The sequence below is a fragment of the Suricata suricatta genome, chromosome 10 (assembly GCF_006229205.1).
Source record: "Suricata suricatta isolate VVHF042 chromosome 10, meerkat_22Aug2017_6uvM2_HiC, whole genome shotgun sequence".
Lineage (NCBI taxonomy): Eukaryota > Metazoa > Chordata > Mammalia > Carnivora > Herpestidae > Suricata > Suricata suricatta.
Genome location: NC_043709.1, coordinates 63,692,128 through 63,709,631, shown reverse-complemented (window position 1 = coordinate 63,709,631; position 17,504 = coordinate 63,692,128). Strand labels below are relative to the sequence as shown.

Here is a 17,504-nt window from a genome sequence, read left to right as displayed (position 1 = left end):
GTTCTCATGGTTTGTGAGCTAGAGGCCCGCGTCCAACTCTATGCTGACAGTGCAGAGCTTGCTTGGGATTCTTTCTTCCTCTCTCTCTTCTTGTCCCCCACTCATTCTCTCTCTTTCAATAAATTAACATAAAGTATGACTAAAAGCAATATGTAACTTTTGAACTAGCTATAAATAACATTATTGGGACAACTGGTCAACTTAGATGTGGTCTGAGGATTAGATTGTCATGTATTAGTTCCTGATTTTGATGATGGTGTGGGGGTATATAAGAGAATGCCCTTGTTTGTAGGAAATCTATAGTCAAGTACTGGGTGATGGAGCATCAAATGGGTAATTTTCAAATACTTTAGGAGAAGAAAGGTTTTTTGTACTATACTTAAAACATTTATGTAAGTTTGAAATAGTTTCAAAAATAAGACTTAAAAATAGTAAAAATTGAACTTCTTGACCCCACTCTCCTCTCCAGTTCTCTTCTGTACTACTTCTTACAACAGTTGTCTACACTCCAATCCTTCTTTTCCCATTTTTTCTTGAACCACTCCAAACAGCTTTCATTTCTACTAATACTCTTGTGAGGTCACCAGTGATTTCCACGTTGCTGAGTTGAAAGAACAAATTTTATTTTTTTGAGAGAGTGCACAGGATAGGGAGAGAGAGAGAGAGAGAGAATCTCAGGCAGGCTCTGTACCACCAGTGTGGAGCCCAATGTGGGGTTCCAACTCACAAACCATGAGATCTTGCCCTGAGCCAGAACCAAGAGTTGGACGCTTAACCAACTGAGCGACCCAGGCACCCTGAAAAAACAAATTTCAATCCTCATCTTGACAGATATGTCAGCAGAATTTGACACTAATTAATCTTTCGTGAAACATTCTTTTTTTTTTTAATTTTTATGTTCAGTTTTCAGAGAGAGACAGACAGAACATGGGGGTGGGGGAGGGTCAGATTAAGAGGGAGACACAGAATCCAAAGAGGCTCCAGGCTCTGAGCTGTCAACACAGAGCCCAACGTGGGGCTCGAACTCATGAACTGTGAGATCATGACCTGAGCTAAAGTTGGATGCTTAACTGACTGAGCCACCCAGGTGCCCCTTGAAACATTTTCTTTACTTGTATTCCAGGACCCCACATTTTCTTAGTACTATCTTTTCAGCCTCCTGTGTGATCTCTCCTCATTTCCTCTAAAGAAATGAAATACCCTAGGATTTAGTACTCAGACCTTTCCTCTTCTTATACTTTGTTGATCTCATTCAGTCCTCTTTTTTTTGTTTTAAATTTTTTTAATGTTTTTTTATTTATTTTTGAGAGACAGAGAGAGATAGCACAAACAGGAGAGGGTCAGAGAGAAAGGGAGACACAGAATCCGAAGCAGGTCCAGGCTCTGAGCTGTCAGCACAGAGCCTGATGCGGGGCTCCAACCCAAGAACCATGAGATCATGACCTGAGCCGAAGTCGGAAGCCAGACGCTTAACTGACTGAGCCACCTGTCTTTAAATAGTATCCATATGTTGATGACTTACTAATTTTTATCTCTAGCCTAGGCTTCTTTTCTAAACTCTGGACTTGTATAACCAACCACTTACTCCACATTTTCCACTGGATGTTGGCCAATAGACATCTCAAATTTAACACAGGCAACACTTAATTCCTGGTCTTCCCTCCCTGAAGTCTGCTCTCTTTACCCTCCCCCTTATCAGGTAATGACAATTTTTTCCTACCAATTGCTCCAAAAACCTTGTAGTTACCCTTGGCTCTTCTCCTTTCCTCACATCAATTACATTAGCAGATTTTAATGTCTATAGTACCCCCACACTGGAACAGGTCACCACCATCTGTCATTGGAGTTACCCATAAGGCCCCCTTACTGGTCAGCTTCCATACTTCCCCTCTATAGTTTATTCTTTATCACTCTCTAATGGCTCCCCATTTCACTCTGAGTAAAAGTCCAAGTACCTAACATTGGGCTACAAGACTCTCTACCTGATCACTTACTCTGACCAAACTGGCTAAGAATAAAAAGTTTGCCAATACTGAATGGTGTAGAAGTTAGTCCTACCTATACATTAAAATGCAGTTTGTTAATATCAATAAAAAATTAAATTAAGTATATGCTATGACCTAGCAATTCCATTTGTGAGAATTTATCTTATAAAAATACACAAGTGGCCACAGACAAGATGCAACGTTCCCTGCAGCACTGTTTGTCATGGGAACACAAGTTAGCAAGGCACTTCCATACAATGGAAGACCATATATGGCAATAGAGATTCATGGGCTTTACAAAGATCTCCAAGATATATTACTAAATGCTAAAAGAAACAGATCAGTCACAATACAATAATCTCATTGTCTAGTACAAGGTCAACATAAACACACTATATATATGAAGGTGTGTGCACGAATTTAATATATGATTTGCAGGGTGCTCAAGGTGGGTCAGTTGGTTAAGCATCCAATTTCAGTTCAGGTCATGACTTCACAGTTTGTGAGTTCTGAGAGTGTGGAGCCTGCTTAGGGTTCTCTCTCTTTCCGTCCCTCCCCAGCTTGTACTCGTGCTCTCTCTCTCAAAATAAATAAATAAACATTTAAAAATCCCCACACAAACTTTATTTGAAAAGATTACCAGTCAACCTGGGTTCTGTCTGGGGAGTGAGGTTGGGATTGGAGTATGAAAGAGACGTTTCTTCCTTGTATTACATTCTATTCAACTTCAACTCCTTAAAAAAAAAAAAAAGAAAAGAAAAACTATGAACATGCACTTTTACAAGTTGTATGTCTTTAATAATTATTTAAAAAGATTGAAATAATTTTTAATGTTTATTTTTGAGAGACAGCATGAGTGGGGGAGGGGCAGAGAGAGAGAGACACAGTATCTGAAGCAGGCTCCAGGTTCTGCTGTCAGCACAAACCATGAGAACTCACAAACCATGAGATCATGACCTGAGCTGAAGTTAGATACCCTCTATAGTTTATTCTCTATGACTCACTGAGTGATAAACCCAGGCGCACTAGAAAAAAGATTTTTAAAAGTTCTTCCCCACCTCAAGGTCATAGAAATGCTCACCTGTATTTACTTCAAATTCACATGTCTTAAAAAAATTGTTTGATTTAACTAACACAGGATTACAGAATGGGTGTGTATATTGAGAATTCGCTAGAGTGTGACTATTTCTTTTTTAAAACTTTTTTTTTTTGATGAAGAAAACAAAACATACTATTTGTAGAAAATCTAGCAATAAAAACTCTTGGCAACCCAGAGAAAACCTGTTAACATTTTAGGACATTTCCTGTAAAAGGCAGGGTACCAGAGGAGGTGGAACCTGAAAACTTATCAGTTTTTTGCTGATGCCCTGATGCCATTTGGGGAGAGAAGAGGGGCTTGGCAGTTTCGGCTTCCTCTGTTTGGGAAATTCAGCAGAGAGGGTCACACACAATGGTAAGGCACACATTCACCCATTGTTCATGGAGAAAATAGTTAGGTCACCTTGCTCCTGCAAGCAAATGTTGCAACCTGAGATATGAAGTGTTCCCCCATAGTGAAGATCAAGTCGTCTTTTAGCCAAACCCTTGCTTGAAGTACAAGGAGAGATGGTTCCCCAGGAGTGTCTTTAACTCACTTGCATGTCCCCTTCCACAGAATTACTTCAGATGGACTGTTTGGTCTCTATGGAGGACACACACGGTTATGTGGGCTATGAGACAGCTCATTGGGGCCTAGCACTCCTTAGCAGGACCCTTCGGGGTGGGGTGGGGGCCGGTATTTAGGAATGAGAGCTGCTCACCTTGGCAGGTTAGAAGGGCAGGGCTGGCTCCAAGGAACCAGGTGTGGCTGATTTGCTCGGCCCACGCGGGCCCCAGAGGCCATGGTGACCTGCCATTTCGGAGCCTTGGCATCTTCCTCTTTGAAATGAGGCTTTGGGATAGGGGGCAGGGAGTGGGGTGGTTAGGGATCAGGAGGCTGGTGGCATGGTAGGTGTTAATTTTAATGGAGGCGGTTCTTCTACCACTCTCTGGAGCATTCAGGGGCTGGAGACCCTGGTGGAAGGAGCCAGTATAAAGGGAGGCCCTCACCCTTCCCACCCCACCCTCCCTCGGGCTGCCCAGGGCACCAGAAGGCAGCCAGCAGTATAACGGAGTTGTGGATGGGCCCGCCTTTACTCCCCGCAAGACACCCCTGACCTCGGCTCTGCAAGCCTGTGGTGCAGACCATGTGTTCACCACAGGGCACCCATCCCCCAGATGGGCTGCTTAGAATCCCAGTCACAAGGCCCAGGGTGCTGAGTGTGCTGCCCAGGCAGTCTTCAGACTGTATATGGTGGGGAGAGAGGAGGTGTAGGCTAGGTCAGATGGGCAATCTAGACAAGTCACCTCACATTTTGCAACCTAGGCAGGAAGGAGGCCCTCTTGGGCCCAGCCTGGCTGGCCAACATGTGATGGTCTGTCTGCCACCTGGATCACCCTCAGGTAACGCCCAGCTCCGGGTCAAACAGGATATCTAAGGGCTAGAGGGCCACAGCCACCCTGTGGCCTTTTCATGCCATGTGGAGTACAAAATAACTCCTAGAAGCCTAGACCCTCCCACACAGCCTCATTCCCAGCCTCCCCCTACTGAGAATTTCAGAGCGAGGGGGACCTATGGTTGAGAAATGAGGTAGAAATAGGGGCAAGAAGATGGTGGGTGGGTGGGAGCCCACTGTCTGAGGAGAGATAAGGTGGCAGCAGTTGGAGAACCAGCTGTGCTTCACTTCCTGGCAACAGGAGGCTGTAGACACTTAACTCCGTCATCACGTCAGCCCCTGGAGCTCACTCTGCACGTCTTATCCCACCATGTACAGGAGTCTGAGAGCATGCCCACAGCCACCTCCCCATCCCGTAGGCTGCCCAGCCTTTTGCCCTACCCAAGGAATCCCCCTTATCCCAGGACTCTAGGCTTGGTGGGGGTGGGAGGCTGCCTCACAGGAGCACCTGAGGGCAAGTCTCAGTCCCTGGGGTCCCTCCTCCTGCTACCCAGGCAGCCTCCAGCCATTTGTCCATCACCAAGTCCTCCCACAGAGAAAGCAGAGTCCAGGGCAGGGAGAGGCCTCCACATTTTATTAGGAATAGGGCCGAAGCAGAGGCTGGAAGCAGAGCAGCCAGTTCTTAATGACAGATAAATTAACCGCAGTGCAGGGATGGGGGATGGGGGCCAGGCGAGGCGCTTTAATATAAAAAAAAACAACAAAAAGACAGACAAACGGACCCCAGAGACATGGGGTGGGGGAGGGCAGCACCATCCAGACAGCAGGGAGGACCAGGGCAGACAGAGAGAGAAGGCAACTTGACCCTATGCCCCCAAACTCCACCAGCACGGGGACTCTGGGCTGGCCCCGTGGGGCTCCAGGGCCGGGAGCAGCCAGGTTTGGCAGAGATGGCAGAGATGGCACAGCTGGTGGGCAGGAAGCCCAGCACCACAAGATGGCTCGGCCTGAAGGGAGAGCTGGGGGCTGGGATACAGCGCCCTTGAACCCCCAGTCCCTCAGAGGAAGAGCCTTACTCCGGGTGAGAGAAGGGACCAAGGGTGGGGTCTCTCCCTGAGCTGAGAGCGGTCATCTCCTCCACAGCAGCAGTGGGCAGTGGGGGGTGTCAGGGACCCCCTTCATCTTCTTATCCATCTGCCTCCTTGGTCCCTGTAGGGAGGGGCCCCACTGGCCCTGAGGGATGGGGCACCAGGAGAGCTGGTCCAGTCAGTGGTTTCCAACTCCAGAGAGGGACCGTAGCGCAGTGCAGCCCCTCAGCCCTGACTCCCACAGGAGGAGAGCGAGTCGTAGAGGGAGTCGCTGAGAGACTCTGAGGTCTCCAGCCCTGGGGGGCCCCCACTGGCCACTCTCCCTTCCTCGCCCATGTCAGATGTGCTGGGTGTGCGGCTACCTCCAAATGCTGGGCCCTGCGGTGTAGGGGCTGGATGGCTGGGCTCCAGGTTCTGCTTCCGGTCCATGGGCAGGGCCTAGGAAAGGAAGGGAAGCTTGGGAGGAAGCTCCTCTCACCTCCTGGCCCTGCCCGAGAGGTGCTGGGCTCTGCCCACTCATGGGGTGCTACAGATGGGGCTCACTATGGTAGGGCACATTTCAGAGGAAGCAGGCTAGAGGCACCACTGAGCATGGTCTTGCCAAGGTTCTGGGGAGGGAAAGAAACCCTTTCTCCAAGAAGGGTGTGCGAAGGGGCAGGGGGTGGGCTGCCCAGAGGGGCATCCAAGGGGCTGATCCTTTATCCACTTCTAAGACAGGGCTGTACCTCAATGCAGGGACTGGCCTCCCCATGTCCTCCCTCCTGCCCTCCAGGCCTATTCCCTTTCCCTTTTGGCCATGCTTACCATGGGGGTCTTGGGCAGCCCCTCCAATTGTCGGGATGGGCATAGGAAAGGGTCAGTGGAGCTGCTGGCTGCCCTCGCATTGGGGAAGGTCCAGTTCTTAGCCAGCTGGACAGGAGCGGGAGGGCCTGGGTCCTCACAGGGATCTGCATGGGAACAAGGGGAAGAGGGATGGTGGCGGGTAAAGCTCCAGGGATGGCCCACCCTTCTGCCCAGACACTCACCGTCAGGACAGGCCTGATGGCTCCGGTGGCCCGGAGCAGCAGTGAGCAGAGCGGGAAAGGCTGGCATGCTAGGGTGCCGCCCGCTCACCAGCAGTTCCTCTATGCCCGGCACCTCACGCTCCAGCGTGTGTGCGCGGCGGGGGACTTTGGTAAGGGGCGGGGGCCGAGCTGGGGGCACTCCAGGTGGGGGATCCAGTCGCGGTGGCTTTGTCTTGGGAAGATTCTTGCTAGGGGTCCCATTGCTGCCATGGTCTGGGGGTGGAAAGGTCCCAATGCCACTGTCCAGGGTTCGAGTCAAGGAGCCACAGGCTGGGGAGGGGAGGATAAGTCAAGGACGTGAGGCTGTGGGTTCAGCCCCTCTGCCTGTGTCTGGCTTCCTGCCCCAGCCCAGGCTCCCTACTTGGTCAGGGCCCCTCCTGGCCCAACAGGCTGTCATCCCTACCAGTCCTCCCCCTACCTCCCCTACACTTGGAGAAATATGTGTGTGTATGTTGAGGGGGGCAGGCCAGGTACCCCAAGGGCAGAGAGGGGTTTAGATCTGTGCAGCCCCGGTGCCTATTCTGTGCTTGGCGCCACGATGGCACTCCAGGCCTGGCACCTGCTACAGTGACAGGACAGGAGCAAAGTGGGCAGGGGCGACAGTGAGGTCCCATCCTTGGCCTCCCACCCTACTGACCTGTGAAGTGTGAGGTGGGCACTGGCTCAGCCAGGCTGTCCTCTGAGGGCATCTCTTCCCGCCTTCCTGGCTCGCTGCTTGGCTGTGTGGGGTACAGGAGACCTCAGAGCCCATTCTTCCCATCCCCATCCCCAGGGCTCCCCAAGCTCTGCCGGGAGGACCCCTGGGGTATGGGTCTCCATGTCTGCAGTCCACCAGCACACAGTGACCGTGAGCACACCCAGCAGCTTCCAGGCCCCAGGGATGGGGAACCCTCCAGGCCTCATACCCAGCCCCTCTCTCAAGGACCTACCTTTCCAGGAGGTTTTCCACAGCCCTGAAGAGGCCCCACCAGGCCATTTCGGGGCCCACAGGCTGGCCAGGGGTTCTTGGGGTCAGAGGACACTGACTGGAAATCACCATACTCTGGTTTGGACTCCCGCCAGTTCTTGGGGGGCAGCTCCTTGCCATCCACCCTATAGGCAGCAGTGCAGACAGAGGTAAAGGGAGGCTTTGGTCTACCCAGACATGCTGACCTTACTCCCTCCAATGGTGCCGGGCCTACTGAAATACCCACTGACTCCTGCCCCTGGGATCGGGGACATATCCCTGGTGGTTGCCTCCTCCAACTCCAACTGACACTGGGACCAGGTAGAGATCCTAGGGAAAACCTCAGAGAAACAACAGGGTAGGGGATACAGGACGAGGTCCCCAAAGCTACACAGGGCCGAACCTGGAGACCTCTGGATGCTGTTTGTTAGTAGATGGCAGGCTGGTCACTTCCTGGTCCACACAGGACACATCCTGCCCGCCCTAGCTGAATTTGTGCACACTTGCTGTCCAAACTGCACCCCACCTGGCGCCCAACCCCTGTGGTCTTTCCTAAATGGGCCCAGAACGTCCCACACCAGACATCCAGAGAGGAATAAAGTGGGGGCACAAACCCCAGGCTTCTGATTCAATACCCAATCTTTCCTCTGGGCTAGACACTTTGGCGGCATTTTACTTGACCTCCTACCCTTTTTGCTCTCAGGAAAAGCAGCCACAGCCCCCCATGTGCCCATGGAAAAGTGTCCCCAGCCACTGAGCACCTGCTGCCCGATCCCAGGCCCTCACCTGTTGAGCAGCTGCTGCATGAAGGTGTCTGCGCCCTGGTACATGCCAGCCAGCTGGCCCTGCACCTGCCCCAGCCCTGTACTTGGTCCTGGCGCTGGTCCTCCGGCCCGGGGCCGGGCCCTGCTGCTCAGGTAGGCCTTCTCCTCCTCTAGTGCCCGGCGTAGGTCTTCTGCCTTGGCCATCAACTTGGAGATGTTGAGACTCTCTGCCTCCAGCTTCCGGGCTTCCATCTTGACTTCCTTCCGGAGTGGGGAGCCCCCGCTAGCCCCCTCTTTGCTCTTGGTGGTCTCTGTGCGGCGGTTCAGCGCTGGCAGCTTGCTCTTCTTAAGGCCAAACCAGCTGGCAATGCTGCTGGTGTTGCGGTGCTTGGCCTCAGTGCCTGGGGCCCGCTCCTGGCCCTGGAGCCGCAGCACATTCTCCTCAATGCCCTTCATCACCTTCTCCTCAATGGCTGAGTGTGGGGCCTGCCCCTCAGGGCCTTGGCTTGGGTCGGCAGGGCTGGGCGTGGGGGATGTAGGCTGGGCGGTAGTACCACCACACTCTGCCCAAGGTGGGCCCTTGCCCTTGTCAGGCTTTGGGGGCTCCTTGGTAGTTGGTGGGGCCACAGGTCGGGGTACCACCTTGGTGGGTGACTTGGAGGGCAGCTTTGTAGGACTGCCGTGGGGGCTCTTATTGGGCTTGCCAAGGCTGGGGGCTGAGGTGGGCACTTTGGCAGGGGCACGGGGTACCTGGGGGCACAGGGCCCCTGCCAGCCGGCTCTTGGCCAGCTCCACTTTGGTGAGGCAGCTCCTTGGTGAGACAGGCTCCAGGTCCACCCGGGCCCCCATGGAGTGGGAGGAATAGACTCGGGCCCCAGGATCCCCCAGGAGCCCAGGTTCTTGCTGTTTCAGGCTGCTTGTGCCTAAGGCCACTGCTGCCCGCAAGGCCCCCTTGACTTCTGGCCCCTCAGGAGGCCTGGGGTTGGTGGGTGCCATGTCTCCAGTGCTCTCCCCTGACCTCCCTACTCCCCGGGCCTTCTCGGTGCCAGGCCTGGCTGGCACCCCATTTTTCTCTGGCCCCTCAGGGCCAGTCTTCAGTTTCCCCAGGGCTGCCAGTCTGTCCCTCAGAGGTGTAAAGCCAGCATCCCCAGGTCGCCGCCCTGCCCCCTGGCTGGGCTTCTTCGATGAGCTGCTTGGGGTCCTGCGGCCAGGATGTGGAGACTCCGAGCCTGCTTTGTCCAAACTCTTTTCCTGGGCACTCCCATAGGAGCAGGACTCTGGGAGGCAAGGGCTGGGAGGAGCTCCAGGACTTCTAAGGACCTCAGGGGCCCTTGGCACCTCCAGAGTTAACTGTGGGTAGGTGGGTACCTGCAGTGGGGAGGGAGGAGGATCTGGGGAAGGCCCCCTAAAGGTGCTCCGGGAAAGGCCCAGGATGTTCTCATAGCAGGGAGATACCACAGGTCCCGGGGACAGCGTGGTGGACAAAGCTGGCTGGGGAGGTCTCAGCTGTGCAGAGTCCAGGGCCGAGGGGCAGGGGGAAGGACTGGTAGGCAGGCCCTGTGCCCCCTCCGGGGACAGCTCTCCTCCACTCAGACCCCTGCGCGCCAGCAATGGGGACGGGCTGCCGTCTGAGCCACTGTTTCGACAGGGAATTCTGGAGTTCCGGGGAAGCTGGGGGCTGAGCTGGGGGCCTCCTGGGCTGGGGACCTTCTCTGAGGCTGGAGGCAGCTTTAGGAACTTGAGACCTCTGGCTGGAGATGGCAGAAGGGGTCCTTGGGCTTCTCCAGGAGAAGGGGGGCCAATTTGGAGCTTGCTTTTCACCTGAGATGAGTAGGGGTGGCCAGGCCGAGAGCCCAGGGGGGCATCACCTGCACCCATGAACATGCTGAGGAAGGGGAGAGTCCCCTGGCCCTCTGAGGTAGCACCAAAGCCTGGCCTGTGGGCCTCTGGGGTACCCCCACTCCAAGCGGACTTGGGGAGGCCTTTGGACTTGGACAGCTGTGGGGGGCCCTGGTCTGGGGAAGATGGCTGCCCGGGACCTGGTTGTTCCCCACTGAGTGGGCCTGCAGCCCCAGCCAAGAAGGCCTGTAAGTAAGACTCTGTGTCCTCAAGGAGCTGGCCCAGGTTTAGCTGTTTTCGGGCTAGGGCCCCAAGCAGGGTGTCAGGGCTGGGTGCCTCGTTGGGGTCACCAGCCTCATCAGAAGAGGAGGAGGAACTGCTGCCTGGGGCACAGGGAGGCCCAGAGCCAGTGCCTTGGGCCTGGGAGGAGACCCTACCAGGGCCCCAGGGCGGCCCAGCACCCTCTTCCTCCCCTGGGCCCCCCAAGAGATGCTCCCAGTGTAGCAGGCCTCCCAGGCTACCAGGGCCTAGTAGCAAGTAGGGGGCCCAGGATGAGGGTTCAGGCTGGGGTGGGCCACACAGCTCGCCGTTGATGGGCTCTGGGGAACCAGGACCCTCGCTGGGAGGCTGCCAGGGGGTGGCAGGTGAACAAAGAAGCAAGGGGTCAGTCTCTTCTAGGGCTCTCAGCACCTCCAGGATCTGGGCTTTCTTTCGAAGGAAAGGGGACAGGGCATCCAACACTGGGGGCGGGGCGGCTGGGGGTCCTGGGCCTCCTGGCCGTGGCTGCTGCTCCCAACACACCTTCGGGGAGAAACGGCATGATGAGGAGGCCATGTGCAGGCCCAAGAGCTGAGCTGGGAGTAACTAACTATGTCAGGGACTGAGCTGGCCTGGTTTTGTCTGAGTCCCAGAAGGAATTACTAGCTTCTCGGAAAGGACATCTGGGCTTCCTCCAGAGTCAGTGAGACCCGGTTACCCCAGCTCTTCTTCCTGGTGTCCCTGGGTTTGGGTGGGTACCTCACCTCCCTTCCTGGTGATCCCACCACCCCTCTCCTCCACTACTTCCCACTGCTGTTTGGGTCAGCGGGCTGACACCCCTACAACCCTGATTATCTAGGTTTGCCCTAGCGGAGGGAGGCCTATTTTCCAGGCTCCAGAAAGAGCACAGAGACTAAAGAAGGGGATGTATTGTGGCCAAGTGTTAAGTCAGTAACTACAGGCAAGCCCAGGCCTTCTCAGGGCAGACAGCTGCCCTGATCCTGGTGGAGAAGGGACCTCGGATAATTCTGCTGCAAGCCTTTCCCTGTTTCTGCCCAACTCCTTCTTGGACCCAGTCCACCTGGTGTCATGGTTAACTAGATGGGCTCTGGAGCCAGACTGTGTAGGTCCCAGGTCTGCTGCTTACTTAGTCATATGAACTTTAGCAAGTTTCTTAACCTCTAAGCTCCACTGCATCATCTATAAAAGGGGATGGTCACTAGGATTAACCTTATAAAATAAATGAAACCAGAGGTACAAAAGAATAAATACAGAACAGTTCTAGACCTGAATAAGTAAGTTATAAATTTTACACAGGGGCGCCTACGTGACTCAGTCGGTTAAGTGTCTGACTTCAGCTCAGGTCACGATCTCACAGTTCATGGGTTCGAGCCCTGCGTCGGGCTCTGTGCTGACAGCTCAGAGCCTAGAGCCTGCTAAAGATTCTGTGTCTCCCTCTGTCTCTGCCCTTCCCCCACTCATACTCTGTTTCTATCCCAAAAATGAATAAGCATTAAAAAATTATAAATGTACACCAAAAATTATTTTTAAAAAAGATAAATGACATCTAGGTGTTCAGCACAGTGTCTGGTATAGAGCAAGAGCTCAGGAAATGTTAACTACAAGCCTTACTAACACCTAACTTTGCTTGCAAGGCTAGTGATTGGCAGTGGGATTTTGTTCTTGGTATAAGGCTAACTGCTGAGGGCTCATATCTGTGCCCCAGGAAGCAGTTCTTCCTCTGGGACTCCTTAGGAAACAGCAAAGCCCCAGACCATGTGCCTGGTTCTCTTACCTCTCTCTGCCCAGCACAGTGCCCCAGAGGCAGCGAAGTGGTCGGTCCCTCGACAGAGCTCAAGGTGGGAGAGGCTGGTGGCTCTGATGGAGGCTGGAGTGGGGTAAGTGAGATCTGCAGGGAGAGGCAGAGTTAGCACAGGGCCTTATCTATCCCAGGTCCCAACCCCCTCATGAAGTTAAGGCTTCGCATTCAGGGCAGGAAAACATTCTTCCAAGTCTGCTCCTTCAGGGATGTCTATTGCCTACAGTGTGCATTTCACCACTGTCTCTACTACTTGGTCAGAGGAGCCTCAGGAGACGATGCACAGATAGAATGAAGTCTGAGCCCAGGTGGCAGTGAGATGGGACGACTCTGGGACTGTGGAGAAACCACAGGCAATGGCAGTGCCAGTGGCACAGGCAGTGGCAGGCCAAACTTGCATGCCCATGGCAGCCCCAGGGCCACTCTGCTTTTCTGCAGGACCTCCTCCCTGATTACCGAGAGGGCCAGCCTCGAAGCCCCTTCCTGTTCTGGCTGCCTGTGACCCTAGCATCACAGGCATGGCTGAGACTAATGAAAAGGCATTTGTCACTGGGTCCTAGAAAAGAGCTGGCAGGAGTTATCATCTCAGTCCCCAATAACTGATCTCTGAGGATGACAAAGGTACTATTTCATCATAGATCATTTCTCCCTTAGTCCCTGAAAATGTCATTTCCATCCCCTAGGCATCTCCACTAGACATGAGTCAGCTTTAAATCTCTGCTTCTGTGGCGTCTCTGGTTTCCCTCTGGCTGGCCGGCCACGGCCCAGACAGATCCTCACCACTCTGGTCCGGACGCTGCTGAGCCTTTGTCTCCCTGACCCAGTTTGGGGCCTTTACAAATCTCTTACACTGAAGGCAGCCTAAAGTATCCTCTTCTTTTTCATCTAAAGCATCTTTGTGCTCAAAGCCTCCTATTCCTTCCCATTGTCTAAGAAGAAGTCTGGACTCCTCTGGCGGCATCCTGGGCCCGGCCTGCAGCTCCTTCCCCGACGCCACCTCTGGTTCTCACTCACTGCTCTTCGTAAGGCCTTTGTTCCAGCTCAGCTGAACAGCCTGCTGCCGCCTAGGCTTCCCTGCTCTTCCTTCCACAGGGTATCCCTTCTCCCAACCCCAACTCTACTCTAACTCTCCTGTACAGCAAGGCCCAGGTCCAAGGTCACCTCCTTGAGGCCCCTACTCTGCCAGCCTCTCTCCCCTCTGGGCTCCTGGACAGTACCATTACTCTCTGCTCTGTACTATGGGTTTCTGTAGACCTGCCTTAGCCTGAAGCAGTGCCAGCCTTCAGGGTTTATGTGCTCTGCACAGGCCACAGCCCTGTCCAGTTCCATACATGTGCTGGCAAAGGTGCTGCTCACAGCAGGAGCTTAATTAGCATCTGCTCAATGGAGCTTTCATCTTAGCAAAGCGCAACTTGACAGTAACATTAATAATGAAAAACAGCTGCTAATTATGGACTACTACTATGGGCCAAGTGCTATATATTATTTTATTTCATCCTCATGACAACCTGCAATGTAGGTATCTCAAACCTCTCTTATAAGACAAAAACTGGGGTTCATAAGTTTAAATAAATTGCCCAGGGTCACATAACTAAGAATTAGCTATGTCAGGGACCCAATCCAAGTGTTTCTGAGGCCAAGGTTTGTGCTCTCTCCATGATGTTATGTTACCTCTGGAGAAGATAGGTTTATTGCCCTAAACCCCAAGAGGTCCCAGATTTCATTTAAGGAATCAGTGATTTAAGGATGGTGCACACCTGTTATCACACCAAGAAAGGGGTGGACAGGGTGAGTTTGGCCAGTGTGGTTAGGCCCCTAGGGATTCCAGGGTGGGCTCTGGAGCACGGACAGAGGCCCCAAAAAGACCATGGTGATGAAAAGCCTCTGCCACGGACCAGGCTTCCCAGTGAGCCATGGGACATCCTGCTCAGGGTGTGGGGAGCAGGGCTGCCTGGTGTGCATCAGACAGATTCACACAGAAGGTGCTTCTCTTCTTGTCAAGGGTGGGAGTGGGCTTGAGGTGTGCTGGCTGACCTCAGACCTAACGCTCACCTCTGGTCTTTGGAGCTGCTCCTGATCCTCCCAGCCCCAGGTCCTACCCCAGCCTTGGGAATACTGACAGCCCGACCCCAAGTGACATCTTAACTGAGTTCAGGATTCCCCCCTTGTAAGTAGCCTTCTGCTTTTCCGGGGAAAGCCAGGTGCCAGGGCCGGAATCAGGGGCTAGCATTTGAGGACATGCCTGTGTGTCAGTGGGTGAACACACGCAACTAGGCACACACAGAGAATGACCCGGCTGAAGCGCCTTGCCTGACCTCTCGGTGACACCAAGCACAGGGCGTCTTACACCCAGCCCCACCCCTGCCCCTGTCCAAGAAGCAGCAATGCAGTGGCCAAAGGGGCCCCCTGGGAGCTTGAAATCACTGCATTTTCAGCCTCCACCCATCTCCCCACATAGGGCAGAAGCAAGCAAGAACCTTCTCTGTCAACAAGAAGGGATGCCATCCAGTTGGGCGAGAGCACCTGGAGGTGGGGGAAAGCCAAGCATGAAGGGACTCAGGGAGTCTCCCCATGGCCCCATCTAAGGCTTAGGTCTATCAGGCCAGATGGGGCTTTCTCAGCAGGCCACAGCCCCCAGAATGGAGGGGAACAGCTGGCAGCCTGCTTCTTCAGGTGCTGGGAGAAAAGAAGGTGATGATGATAGAGCTGGGAGAGGCAGGAAGCTGAGTGACGTATGAGGAGGGAAGGAGAATTGCTGGTGCCCACCTGGGGGAGGGAGCCTGTCGTCAGCTGGAGTTTCTGCTGAAACAGGGCACTCAGCATCTGATTCTGCCGTTCCAGGTCAAACACCCTCTTCTTCAGCTTGATGCACTCCTCCCGCAGGTCCTGCGGCCCAAGGAGGCCAGGGGAGGATGGCAGGGAGAGGGCGAGTGGTATGCGCTCAGTTCCCTTCATCAGAGCAGCAGCACTCCTGCTGGCAGGCCCTGCCCCTGCAGCCCCCTGTGATGGGGAGTTGAGCCTGCCTATGTTTGTAGCTGCCACATTTTCTGGGGATGGTACATTCCCCAAAGTTCACCACCCCTGGTGGGAGGTAAATCCTATTCCCTTTGGCACCCTTCCCATCCCTGGAGCCAACACTCTGCCTCTTAGAAACCACACATCAAAGAAAGGCCCATATAAGGCAGAGGAAGACCTGGGGGTCAGAGTGGCTCATAAGTCAAGAAGTTCCCACAGTAGTTGAGTAAATATTTAGGTGACACCTTATGCTCACAGTATTAACACTGCTATCAGGGCCATCACAATCTGGAGAAACCAGCTTGGGCCAGGATAAAGGAAAGAGTCAAGCCCAAATCAAGTTTACCATAGCTCAGAGACCTGGCCTTACCTAGCCCTCCTCTGCCTCCAGGTAGAACAGTATGGATCTGTCTGAGGTGGGGAGAGGGGGCTTTGTTGAAGGGTCAATAGGCCATTTCTACCAAGCTCCCTCCTTTAGTCCCTCCCTATCTGAGTAGGCTCGGGGTCCCCAGGAAGGACTTCCCCTGCTGACCCAGGGTGTCTCCCCAGGGCGTCTGGGCTCAGGGGTGAGAAAGTCTCCCATGGCTGCTTACCTTTTGGTTTAGCAGTGCCTGTACCACATGGTTGGCAACCTGGGGATAGAATGCCCAAGGCAGAGGCATCAATCCATGAACCTCTGCCCGGAGCATTGACAACTCGCGCTGCCTCTGCCTCCCAATATCCCCCAGCATCAGTCCCAATGGAGACACCACAGACCTCATCTAGACAGCGCTCATAGGTCTCCCGTTGGTTTTCATTGGCCTGGGCAAGTGCCGAGTTCTCTGCCTACAGGAGGGAGAAAGAGGGCAAAAAGGGGCTATGGGATCATTTGTCTGCCAGGGCAAACTCCTTTCGGGGGAAGGAGAGGCATGGAGTCAACTATCTATACCTCTACCCCAGCTCTTAGCTCTGGCTGGATTCAGATGGACCAAAGGCACTGGGAAGGCAGAGCTAAGATGGGTGGATTTCTAGAAGTCCCAACATTGGTCAGTGAAGTTGGAGGAGCTGGGGAGATACAGTGGCCAGGAAGACCTAAGCTGGGAGGTGTCAAAAGTAATACTTGGGCCACCTGGGTGACTCAGTCAGTTGAGCATCCAACTCTTGATTGTGGCTCAGGTCATGATCTCATGGTTCATGAGTTCGAGCCCCAAGTTGGGTTTTGTGCTCATAGCATGGAGGCTGCTTGGAATTCTCTCTCTCTCTCTCTCTCTCTCTCTCTCTCTCTCTCTCTCCCTCTCTCCTGCTTATGAACTCTTTCTCTCTCTGAAGATAAGTGCACTTAAAAAACGTAATCCTTGTTTCCCTGGGGAGGGGGTAGAGGAGGCTGGAGGGAGGAGAGCAGGTTCTTAAGAATATGGCAAAGAGGGGTGCCTGGGTGGCTCACTCAGTTGAGCATCCGACTTCAGTTTGTGAGCTGGAGTCCAGGATGGGGCTCGCTGCTGTCAGCGAAAAGCCCACTTCTCATCTTCTGTCCCCCCTCGCTCTGCCTCTCCTCCACACCTCAAAAATAAATAAACATAAAAAAAAAAAAAGAAATGGCAAAAAGCCTAGTTTAGGGATCCATGTTCTTGTTGCTCAACTCCTGAGCCCTAGGTCATCTAAACCCTTCTTCCTGTGGGCTCTGTGACCATGCCTGTCCTAGATCAGCATGGGTATAAAAGTGGGGAAGAGAGGGATAAAGAAGGGAGACATCTGGGGGTTGGGACAGGCCCACCTCTGTGCATGCCTCCTGTTCCAAGCTGCCCCCAGGTTGGAGAGTTCGGAGCAGAGAAACGACTTCTCAGAGGAGCTCTGTTCTAGCGTGGCAAAGTGGGCTGAGAGGAAGGGCCACCACATCCAAAGAGCCCACCCAAGCCCCCCAGGGGCTGCCACAGGCTGCCCAGTGTCCCACCTCCAGCTCCCGCAGCCGGTGCAGGAGCTCCTGGCAGGTGCTCGGCTCCGTGCCGCCATCACCACCCTCTCCCGGCCTCGGCTTTCCAGGACTCGCAGCTGGCTGCTCCATGGCCTCTGACATCTGGCCCTGAGAACAAGCAAGAGCAGCCCTGGCTCCTCCAGGGCACAGGGAGGAGGTGAGTGGAGGAGGAGGATAAAGACAAAAATTGTCAGTATTCCTGAAGTTTAGTGCAACTGATGTGCCGTGGATATTGTAACAACTCAGGGTCTGACTAAGACTCTTCTGGTCACAGGACGGACGCACAGACACATTCTTCTCA

The 17,504-nt window shown here is 53.8% G+C and overlaps 1 protein-coding gene and 1 long non-coding RNA gene across 7 annotated transcripts in view; both read right to left on the bottom strand.

Annotated features, from left to right (window-relative positions):
* Positions 1–2,601: 2,601 nt before the first annotated feature.
* LOC115304154 lies at positions 2,602–4,031 on the bottom strand. The gene is made up of 3 exons (XR_003914325.1): positions 3,785–4,031; positions 3,620–3,666; positions 2,602–2,719 (listed from the first exon to the last, which is right to left on the bottom strand). It is a non-coding gene; the product is annotated as an uncharacterized LOC115304154 (long non-coding RNA).
* Positions 4,032–5,072: 1,041 nt separating this feature from the next.
* NCKAP5L (NCK associated protein 5 like) overlaps positions 5,073–17,504 on the bottom strand; it is a 39,157-nt gene continuing 26,725 nt past the window's right edge. For 3 of the 6 annotated variants that reach the window (XM_029954201.1, XM_029954200.1, XM_029954202.1), the window contains exons 3-12: positions 17,183–17,311; positions 16,009–16,077; positions 15,846–15,884; positions 15,004–15,123; positions 12,214–12,327; positions 8,344–10,961; positions 7,541–7,703; positions 7,249–7,330; positions 6,352–6,881; positions 5,073–5,985 (exon numbers count right to left, since the gene is read on the bottom strand). In XM_029954201.1, coding sequence (XP_029810061.1) covers positions 5,773–5,985; positions 6,352–6,881; positions 7,249–7,330; positions 7,541–7,703; positions 8,344–10,961; positions 12,214–12,327; positions 15,004–15,123; positions 15,846–15,884; positions 16,009–16,077; positions 17,183–17,305 — 4,071 coding nt within the window. In that variant the 5' untranslated portion in view covers positions 17,306–17,311 and the 3' untranslated portion in view covers positions 5,073–5,772. Of the gene's footprint in view, positions 5,986–6,351; positions 6,882–7,248; positions 7,331–7,540; positions 7,704–8,343; positions 10,962–12,213; positions 12,328–15,003; positions 15,124–15,845; positions 15,885–16,008; positions 16,078–17,182; positions 17,341–17,504 lie in introns of those variants that run through there. The other 3 variants (XM_029954199.1, XM_029954203.1, XM_029954204.1) reach the window with 3 other exon arrangements.